Source organism: Ptychodera flava, chromosome 13, assembly GCF_041260155.1.
Source record: "Ptychodera flava strain L36383 chromosome 13, AS_Pfla_20210202, whole genome shotgun sequence".
NCBI classification, from domain to species: Eukaryota; Metazoa; Hemichordata; class Enteropneusta; family Ptychoderidae; genus Ptychodera; species Ptychodera flava.
In genome coordinates, this window is record NC_091940.1 from 31,416,875 (window position 1) to 31,427,634 (window position 10,760).

Genomic DNA, 10,760 nt, shown 5'->3' on the forward strand with positions numbered 1-10,760 from the left:
TGCACAACCTAAAAAGTTAGTCTGTCTTGTTTTTAGTTAACATCAGAAGTTCCAACTGCTCATTAAGTTGGCTGTAAATTCTTTATTGATACAGTGAATGAATTCTGCAAGCAATACAATCATAGGGCTTCGCAAGATATATATTTCAAAATTCCGAAATCTCCGAATAATTTGGTGCAATCTTCGATATCTGACTTGAACATTTTGAAACTGACGAAGTCACTGCGACACGTTGATTCATTAATCATGAGATCAAACGCAACGTATCGACCGGTCCGTTGTCACGGGTTCATCAGGTAAACATGAAAACATTGTGAATCGGTGGATATGATTGCGAAGACCATTCACCATACCGTTTTTCCGCCGTAGTCCGTCCTAGTGAAGATTTCACAAGTTGCATAACATCTTGAAAAAATGCATTTAAAGTGCCTGAAAAAAATATTTGATAGTTGTACAAAAATCAGGGAGAGAAAATTGCTGCTCGGAAGTTTCCATCGATTGTGAATCTAAAAATAGTGAAAGTGTTGTCTACTGTATGCGAAGTGATCATAATCTACGTAAGAGGTAAAGGTAAAATGACAATAAAAACAAGCACAAATAAACAAAAGAAATACACAACAGAATAACAGAATAATAGGAATAACGCCTCATATGTCATGTCGCTTTCCTTGGTTATGCAGTTTGGTGTCTTCCGTTACTTGTGACTGCTCTAGGACCTGACTTAGAGTTATAATTAAATTTAAAGGGGAAATAAGTTTAACTTTTGGACAATATTTTCAATCATTTTCTTATAAAAACAAGTACATATTTATTCTCCCTGACGTGTGTTGAAATGCAATCTAGTGGCTTTGAAGTCAATCTACACACAGTACTTTGCAGATATATTGTTGACAAGTGAGTTCTTGTCTAAACGAATACTCAATGCGCCTCGGGGACAGATATTCGGACTCCAAAACTCTTGCAATTCTCTTCTGATCTACCACTTGTTGGGGTCATTTTAAAGCTCTTGGAGTAAGAAATATTTTCACAGTCTTAGTTTTTCAAAAATCGAAAATGTTTATTTTATGGCGGCCATTTTGAATTTGAAATATCGGTAATTGTCAGCTAATTTGCCTCTCTAGTACCAAATTTGCACGATGACCCCTGATTTTTATTTGTGATTTGGTGAGAGAATGGTTAAAAGTTTGCTTGAGGAAAGTCTGAGCAAAAGTTTAAGTCTTTCACTTTCGAGGCGCGAACTATCTTAACAGAAACATTTTGCACACATGCATATTAAGTTTGCGGTTGAACGTCATCGTTGGACTAGAACAAGAAACAACAATTGACTTTCACAAACAGAAAACAAATATTTGCAATGCATCGATATTTAGCGCCTCCTGAGCCGCAAACAAGCAAATGTTGACATCTGAAAGTTCAAAGTCTGAGACTAATCATTATGTGAAGGAAAAGTCTGCAGGCTTATCTTGCTAGAAGTCGAAGTTCTGTTTACTTGATCAAGCATAATTTCAGGAAGACGACGCTTCAATGTCGACGACGAGACGAAAATCAACCATGCAATACAATAGATTAAGGGAATTTTCTAGCCGATTAAACAGAACCAGGGCGACATTACAAAAGATGTTCTCGCTAACCTATACCATATGCACACATGCCCATTTACATCGGTTTTGATATAAGTGACTTAACAACCTGAACATTTTGTGATATAATTACCAGCAGAATAAGTCTTCTCGTTGATCAAAAATAAAATACAGCCAACTTCGACAAGTCAAAGCCAAGTTTGGGTTTCTGTATGGAATTTAACCCCCATCACAACCATGGTATTGCCCGACCTCCTTGTCTTCTATGCCAAAATTGGACCTCTTCACAAGGATTGGGGGGGGGGGGTCCGAAAGGGTTGAATGAGATCTTGTATACCCAATTGTTGACTTGAAATAACGACTCTGATAATAGAAAACTTCACACATATCAAATTAAAGAAAATGTTGTAACGAGTAGTAACGACGGGCATAAATAAAGCACGGGTACAGGCGTTTAATTGATCAATCGATCATTCGATTACACTGAGGTTTCAAAATAAATGTCTGCAGTGTTAACATGTGATACATTCCAAGGCCGAAACGTGGACCTAACTCAGGGAGTGAAATACACAAATTTAAAGTTTGTTTTTTTGACAATCAGGTATCGTTGACAGTAACTTTGAGGTTATTGACGAGCAGCTGTACACCGAGGAGTTTGTCAGCCGAATAAACGCCGTCAACTGGACTGACTATGAAGAAGACCCGAATTTCGACATGGTGGAGTTCACCAACAGAACAGGACATCAGATCGACGAAATGATAGTACAGGTATGGTAATGTATTGAACACAAACAAAACAAGGAATCATAGCTTTAAATATTGTCATAATTTGTTTTTGTTGCGAACACGTGATGTATCCTTCTTCTACTTCAAGTATGCGGATATGGAAAGTGTTGGCATTTTACAAAGCAATTGCGTGCACTATGAAAATATCATTTTGACGAATGAAATTAAGCCAGAACTAAGCTTCTGTTATCAGCAATAACAACGGACATACCAGATGTGTCGAAATGGTGTAAACGGGGTCCACTCTGGACAAGTTTACTGATCAACATAATCTCAATTAAGCCCATGTTTATAAGCCACCCCTAGAATAACCTGATTGTTTTTGTTTGGAATATTGGGCCCACTGTTGTTCTCGTGTGCCCGGCATGTTTTATTTTTCGATTAGAATGTATTGTATAACAAGAACAATATACATGTGATAGAAGTCCATGAAAGTCACAGTTTATAGGTTTGTAAACATAAAAATAAAACGAGTACACGAACATAAACAGACAAAGAAATACAAAGTGCTCAACGAATAATGGCATCAGTTCAATGACGAGTCGGCCAATGATTCCTCAGGTGCTTTGCGGGAAAAGCACATTCTAAAACCAGGATTAGAGGTCGACCATAAGAATCTCAGGGCGAGATTGTAAAAATAGTAAAAAAATCACACACACTGCGGATGAAAAGTGATAACAATTTCGGTCATAACTTTTTTAAAAAAAATATTCACATGAACGTCAATCAAAAAATGAGGAAATTTAAAGAAAATTCGAACGTGAAAAAACTTGTACCCTGACCCATCTCCCAAGAGCTAATGGTCCATCCCGAAAACCAACACCTACTTACACGATAGTGTGCCAATGAAAGTAATTTTTCAAAATAAAGTGATAATAAAATGATAGATACATCGAGCTTGATTTCATTGTATAAGGTTCTCACAAAAATAAACCGACAGCTTTTCACGCTTTCACCGGTTACATACTCATTAGTACCCTCACGTGTCGTTGAATAACGTGGCTATGTACATTCCAGAACTGATTGAACATACTGCTTTGCATCAGTTCGGAGCCCCTTCGACGCATTTGGATGCAGGCTAAAGGACCGTTTGCACCCCCCCCCCCCCTTTGCGTATTTGTGCAATCGGAGGGATTCGTTCGGGACTACCATAATATTGCGGAAGTGTAGAGTAATAATATTCTTGAAAATTTGAGATAAAAAATTTACGTATATTCCTTTATCATTGTATTTTAGTGTGAATTTGGAGGGCAGGAGTGTACAGCTGACGATTTTGAACATGTGTTTACCCACCAAGGAAACTGTTTCACCTTCAACGGTTACAAGGAGGGCTACACTCTTCACGAGTCCAAGAGAGCTGGGGCAGGTAGGCAGTCATTCCATCATTCTCGTTTCGCAAAGTATTTGAAGAAAAATAAATCCCATCGTTCCGTTTCTTAAATTTAGTGGGCTGAATTTTAACGGTTCCTTTTTTTTTACAATTTTTCAGCGAATGGTTTGAAATTGGTACTGGACGCTGATACCCCGGAATACACACCGTCCAATGATCTCGACGGCGACGCATTGGATGCTGGGTTTCGGATTGCAGTCCACCACAACAACGAGCCACCATACGTCAGAGAATTGGGATTGTCTATTGGACCCGGCGTTCACTCATTCATTACGATGCAGAGGGAACATGTACGAGAATCCATTCTCTGTCCTACAGATGTTCAAATGCATGTCTATGTACAGGGCACTCAGTCACCGATGTTGCGAATACATATCTCGAGTAAATAACAATAAAACTGAAATGTTAAGATGTTTCTGAGTTTCGGAGAGAGTGTACGTACTGTTATGGGTCTCATTTTACATGTTATGTTTTATTTATTGCTTCATGTTTCAGCTGATATTTACTCGAGGTATGTACCCGCAAACAAACAGACATAAAACACCGGAGTTTCCTGTGGCACAGTTTTTTTTGTATTTAAAATTGTTTTATTGGTAACATTTTTTTAGTAACATGAACTTAAGATAAAATGAAGTACAGTGCTTAGTTATGAAATTGGAATATTTTAAAAGCACACTTACTTCCATTCTGTTGGTTGTTACCTTTTTGGGGATAGAATAGTAAAAAACAAGGGTAAGAAAAGGACTAAAGGAGAAAAAACAATTCCTTCTAAATCTAATAAAAAAAGTTCTGGCAAAAGTTAAAGATAGTTGTTGTCGCATGACTTGAGTGAAGATGATGTGGCAGTGTAGCTCTCCAATCTGCTGGTCGAATGTTCATGCAGTCGCATGGGTGGTCTGAGGCGCGGTTCTTAAACCACATCGAGTATGATTAAGTATTGGTACTCAGACTTTCTGAGATGAGCTGAAAACTTTGGCAGATTTGGAGAGCTGAAGGTTTAACGCACTTGCCTAGTTGTACATGGTCACGTGACTCCTCCTGTGGCACAGTTAATATTCCATGTGGAGGGAGTCAATTGTCTATCCGTCTATTTTTATCTGTCTTTCTGTACTTAGTATGCATAAAACTTATGATTATTCTTTTGTGCGTATATTTACCTTAATCATTAACTATATCAGAGAGAGAGAGAGAGAGAGAGAGAGAGAGAGAGAGAGAGAGAGAGAGAGAGAGAGAGAGAGAGAGAGTGAGAGAGAGAGAGAGAGAGAGAGAGAGAGAGAGAGAGAGAGGAGGGGACAGATAGGGTAGGGAGGGAGTGAGTTTCCTTCAATTTGATTTCATTTTTTTTCACTTACAAAATACTTTGTATAAGAGTCGACAATCATCATTCACTGAAATCCCGAGCACAACCGACATGCAGGCGTTTTGCATGTTAAGTACCTGATCGTTTTACCAAGTAGTCCGTAAACCGTGCGAACATCATAAAGCCATTTTGTTTAAGAATTGTTTACAGTTATAAAAACAAAGACATGGTATCGTTGACAAATTGCTCATTTTCTACGTGTCTGACTGTTTTGTCTTCCCCTAGGTCACAGCTCTGCCAGCTCCATTCACGACGTGCGAAGAATCAGGCAATGTTCAGTACTATGACCACTATTCGCTGCAAGCGTGTCGTATCGAGTGTGAGACTCTGGCAGTGGTAACAGTCTGCGGCTGCAAACTGGTAGAGCAACCAGGCCCAGCAGCAGTGTGCAACGCTTCGGATTCCCACGAGTGTGCACATCCAACATTAGGTAAGGTGTCCCCCCCGCATACAAGCCAGGTTCCATTGCATTGTAACATAGACGCTTGCGGGTAACGGTAAGATATGTCGCAATGCACAGCGCTTTGTCAGAGAGCATACCTCTCCCCTGTGGCCACGATCGTGCCGTTGTGAGGTTATGAAGGAGCACGGCGCCACAGGCCGCTATAAGTCATATCAAATGTGTGAAATTGTTTATGTTATTGATAAATTTATAATTATAAACATCGTCGCTAAAAATCCTTATTTCTGGCATCACTGTATATTATATAATGGCTTTGTCAACAGTAGTGCAATTTGTGACGTCATTTTGGCCCCAGACGTATTGCATACATCTACTACAAAGTCCCTGGCATTGCAAAAACTATAAGATAGCAATAAAATAGCAATAATGTACTCAGGTAAACTTGCATTCAATGAAATGTACTCTGCTTCGCCTCGTTCATTATGTCGTACAAAGTTTAATTTCGTCCATTGTTGACCAGGTCGGGGTACATTATTGCATTCTGTTTCTGTCATTATTTCATACTGGAATAAGTAACCAACTGCACTGGATCCGTAATTATGTTCAGAATGTATGTATTTCTAAATTCTCTCGGTTGTAGCAAAGAGTATTGGAAATGTGGTCTATATATTGTAGCATTGCACGGTTAAATGTGTGGTCACTGCATTGACTTAGCAGTCTCTAGCGAATTATCTACCTTTAGAGAAATTTGGAGGACAATACTGTGATCACGCACTACTGTGCAATGCTACAACTGTAGGCAATATTTCCGAGACTCTTTGCTACAACCGCGCGAATTTGGTATATATAAGGAACATCATTTAAGGTTCCGGCGCAGTTTGATACTATGTTAGTAGATAATTATGACAGAAATACCATATTTTTATCAAGATGTTTATGATATCAATTTATTGATAAAATAAACAATTTTTACACATTTCATATGACAAAGAAGCTTAGCGCCTTCTGGCTCCTTTGAAGTTTGAGCAGACAAGTTGAGCGATTGCGCTGGAAGATCTGCGATCGCGAAAGCTTCCTTTGGGAAACCATTTTATATATCAAATTCAATCGTTCGAAAACCGAAGAGATGGTGATAAACAGTTCTTCAATCCCTGGTTCTCACATTAGTGGCTGTTAATATTCACTTTTTTATGATTTTAGTCCTCTGTTCTCATTCGAAAGTTGTACACAGTAGATTTGCTCAGAGATAAAGCTTATAAAAAAGCTGCTCCTGGATCCGCTATGGCTTCCTTGTCACAGGTGGAAAAACCAGTAACTCTATATTTCGTTTCTGATTTCCTTCGTGCAGTGAACTTCATGAACGGTCAGCTGACTGGAGTTGAAGAATGTGAGTGCCAAACGCCGTGTGATTTACACTACTATCCTATCGCTGTGAGCAGCGCCAAGCTAAGACCCACCTTCATCGAAAAAACATTTGAGAACACCACTAGTTCGAACATGTCGATCGCGTACATCAGGTATGTATGTTGGCTTGTATTAGCATGGATAATGAGAACCCTAGAACCCAGTGGAATAGCAGACACCGATGACATCCACTGTCTACACGTAGCACTCAAAATAAAATGAAATAAAAACAAGATCTACACTGTCCCGTCTGTCGCAGTGATGAGAATAATAATTGTCAAGTATATTGTTTTCGTGCATGAATCGTGACTGTCGTCTCGTCATAGGTTCCTAGGTCCATCGATTTCAGTGAAAGAAGATCATAATTAAGAATGCACCTCGGAGAAAGATTACAGATTCTCAAACCTTTACTCTACTCTCTGTGGTCTACCATTTGTGGCGTCCATTTTGAAGCTGGTGGAATAAATAAAGTTCTTCTGGATGACTTCTTTTGAAAATCGACGATTTCATTTTTCCCAATTGAGGTACACAGGGATGTCGGCCATTTTTGAATTTTCACGTTACAGTAAATGCAAATGTTTCTCTACCAACTTTTGTCCAGCGATCCCTGAATTTTATTCTTTATTTCGAAGGGAACGGTCCGAAGCGTCCTTGGGAAAAATTAGTCTATCAATTTCGAGGCGCGTTCTACCTCATGTTCACATGAAGGTTATTGATGCTGTCAAGCGTACCGGATTAGTCTTGAGAGTTTGTCAAACTTTTAATGTACATGATACCTCACTCTCTCTTGCCTCGACACTTGGACTATCATTGTAAAATGTGACACGATCACACTGAAATAACGTGCTATTTTCTTTTCTTCCGTTCTCAGTGACAATATTGCTGTAACTACAATCTATTACGAAGCTCTGAACATGAGAAAAATCGATATTGTGGCAGCGACTGGATGGTTTGACGTGCTGAGTAAGTGTTTCTTACGTCCGCGTGGAGTTTTGTTTTCTAAAGTGGACTGGTTCACTGTATCGGCTGTCGATATCATTTTCAGTTCTTGCTGTGTTGTAGCAGAAGTTATGCAAATCTGGTGATTCAGAGGCACTTTGTGGTAGTATGTTGAACGTGAACCAAGCTTTGCTTGCTGGCGTGACATGCGTGAATCACAAGGGCGCCAACATATGTGTTAGAAATTAACAGACCTGTCTGAGTTAGCGAATTGAAAAACATCATTAAACCGTTTACAAAAAGTTCTAATGTAACCTGGTTAAAGTTCATATTTTATGTATATTTTTTGAGTTAAGAGAACAAAATTTTACAAAATGCGTTTTAAAGGAAACCTTTTGATATCACATCTCACATCCCTTATGGGACGGTGTGCGCTTACATGATAGAAAAACGCCTATACTGTTACGGTAAGGCATCTTTTCTTCTGGTTATAAACTACAGGTTCATTGGGTGGGAACTTTGGTCTCTTCCTCGGAGCCAGTCTCTTGACTATCGTTCAATTCCTCGAATACCTGGTCGATGAGTGTATGTATACCTTTTCCAAGAAAAAGAAAGTTGAACCGGATGACGAAGAAAGGCCGGCAGAGAACGGGGTCGCGATGAAGGTACAAGACGTAGACGAACCGGAGAAGAAAGACGACGCCTGGACGACTGAGTACAGTTAGGATATCGGCATTAATTTAGAACACTGGACCAAAACTGATTATTTTGACAAATCACCATAATTCTAGGGAGTCCAGCTGCACCAGAAGGCTTGGGAAACCCCTAAATAAAAGACTTATTTTCGTAATGAATATTGGGTATACCACAATACCAGTGATACATTCTACAACTGTACCCCGGAACTGTACCAAAGTCAGTGCAGTCCTAAATGTACAGTCCTTTGATCTGTATTTACAATATTTTGAAAACTTTGGTACATTTGTATTCATAGAGTTAAAAAACGACTTGTTTTCATAATGCACTTTGCGCACAGTAGTCTCAGGTGCTCAAAAACAGCGGCTGTTGGTTGGATGTCGATTACATTACAACACCAGTGATACATTCCCCAACTGTACCAAAGTCATTTCAGTCCCATACCGTCCTATGTTCTGTACTCACAATACTTTGAAAACTTTGGTACATCTAAATACGAATGGAGTTTCACGCGTCGTCTCCACGTGACGTTTAGTATTTCTTTTCGGAATGAGACACCGAAGAGAAATAGTCGTTCTCTCTCGGAATTGAAATACAACTTTTCTTGTACAAGGTGTAAGGAGATACACAGTGAATAAACGTAACGAATGTTAACCCGCAACAAGTCATATTCAAAGTGTATACAAGTATTGCGTATCTTTTGCGCGTCTCCTTTCTTAACCTGTTCACCAAGTTCTCTTTGAAAAGGTCCACACTCAACTTTGATGACAAGAAGGTTCACACCAAACTATGGTGTTGAAAGGCTCAACGATTTTGCTACTTCACATTTCATTGTTTGACCACGTGTATTTTTGGAACGAAATTTAAAAAAGTACCAATCTTGCCTTCAAAAAAGTGACTTCGTTCAATCGTTATCAGGAACACTAAATATTTGTAGTCATACAGATAAAATTCATTGTAAAGACCATTTTGGATATTTTTCACATAAAACTGCTTCAGACGCGTGCCTTTACGTTACGCAATTAATAAAACTTGTTTAAAATATCCATTATTGTTGGAAGTATTTCATTGCCACCAAGGTAGACCTAGCACAGGTGTCAGTACCCTTAGTTTTATGTTGAATGATAAAAAAAGTGAGATGTAAAAAAATTGTCAGTCAGCGAGGTCTTGTATGACGTCATGTATGATGTCATCAGTATTAATTTGCTGTAACAAAAGACATCCCTCATTTTATATTGTAGTTACGTGCGAAAACATTTCACTTTGCCTATAATTTGTATCTGAAAGCCCCACTAGCTGTATCTTTTTAGCATTATTTTTATGATTTTACTTTCAAGCTAAATAATTTTGTGAGAATGTACTAATTTAGGTGTGTGTATGCACTTATTATTAATTACCCGCTGGAACTGTGTATGCAATTTTGAACAAGATAAAGATTAAACTGCGATTAAATGTTTGCAGCCCCAAATGGAAAAGCAAAAACCGTGGATACAGTGCATATTTGCACTGAAATCTTCACATAAACTGCACAGAGTAGTCTTAAGTAATGCTATAGGGGTGAATGTTTTCAATTGTCACATTGTATGTTCTGTTTCCTTTGTAATATTACCAAGTTTTGAAAATAGCGGGAAATCAAAATGATACTTAAGATTTGAATTTATTTGTCAAATTTTTCACAAAGGAATGGTTTCCCAATGCAGTAAAAGCCCATACCCCAACCGGGAGAGAATAGGAATATATTTTGAGGTCAACAAATTGTAAACGTTACAACGAGTGGGGCTTTAACTTCGCATTCGCGAGGATTGTAAAAAATCCCAGTAAAACCATCATGTTGCTGTATGAAATGGGAAACAAGGCTTAGTCAGCGGTGCAGGTTAGCCGTGCTCACTGACATTTGATATTGTTTCCTAACTAAACTTGGTGAGCTATAATATTTAAATGCTGTTGTTGCCATGGGACCTTGGATATTTTACAAACATTCCTAGTTGTACTAAACGTGAAAAATTCTGCGATGGTGGTTTTCGTCGCAGAGATCGGTAAACAGAAGCACGGCCGACTTTAGTGAATGAGACTACGAAAGCAACCAATAATTGAAACATTGTTTTCAAGACTATTATGTTTCATAGAAATGAAATTATTATACACGCACTGTCAAAATTTACTTCGTGTTTCAGCAATTTTATACAGGCTTTTGAATTTTGT

At 38.6% G+C, this 10,760-nt stretch overlaps 1 protein-coding gene across 2 annotated transcripts in view; it reads left to right on the forward strand.

Moving 5' to 3' along the window:
• Positions 1-9,581, forward strand: part of LOC139148159 (acid-sensing ion channel 4-A-like) — an 11,986-nt gene extending 2,405 nt beyond the window's left edge. Inside the window, exons 2-8 of one of the 2 annotated variants that reach the window (XM_070719469.1) lie at positions 2,182-2,348; positions 3,603-3,732; positions 3,856-4,046; positions 5,342-5,546; positions 6,868-7,036; positions 7,795-7,886; positions 8,364-9,581. In XM_070719469.1, the coding sequence (XP_070575570.1) occupies positions 2,295-2,348; positions 3,603-3,732; positions 3,856-4,046; positions 5,342-5,546; positions 6,868-7,036; positions 7,795-7,886; positions 8,364-8,587 (1,065 nt within the window). In that variant the 5' untranslated portion in view covers positions 2,182-2,294 and the 3' untranslated portion in view covers positions 8,588-9,581. The remainder of the gene's footprint in view (positions 1-2,181; positions 2,349-3,602; positions 3,733-3,855; positions 4,047-5,341; positions 5,547-6,867; positions 7,037-7,794; positions 7,887-8,363) is intronic. The other variant, XM_070719468.1, reaches the window with a different exon arrangement.
• Positions 9,582-10,760: the final 1,179 nt, after the last annotated feature.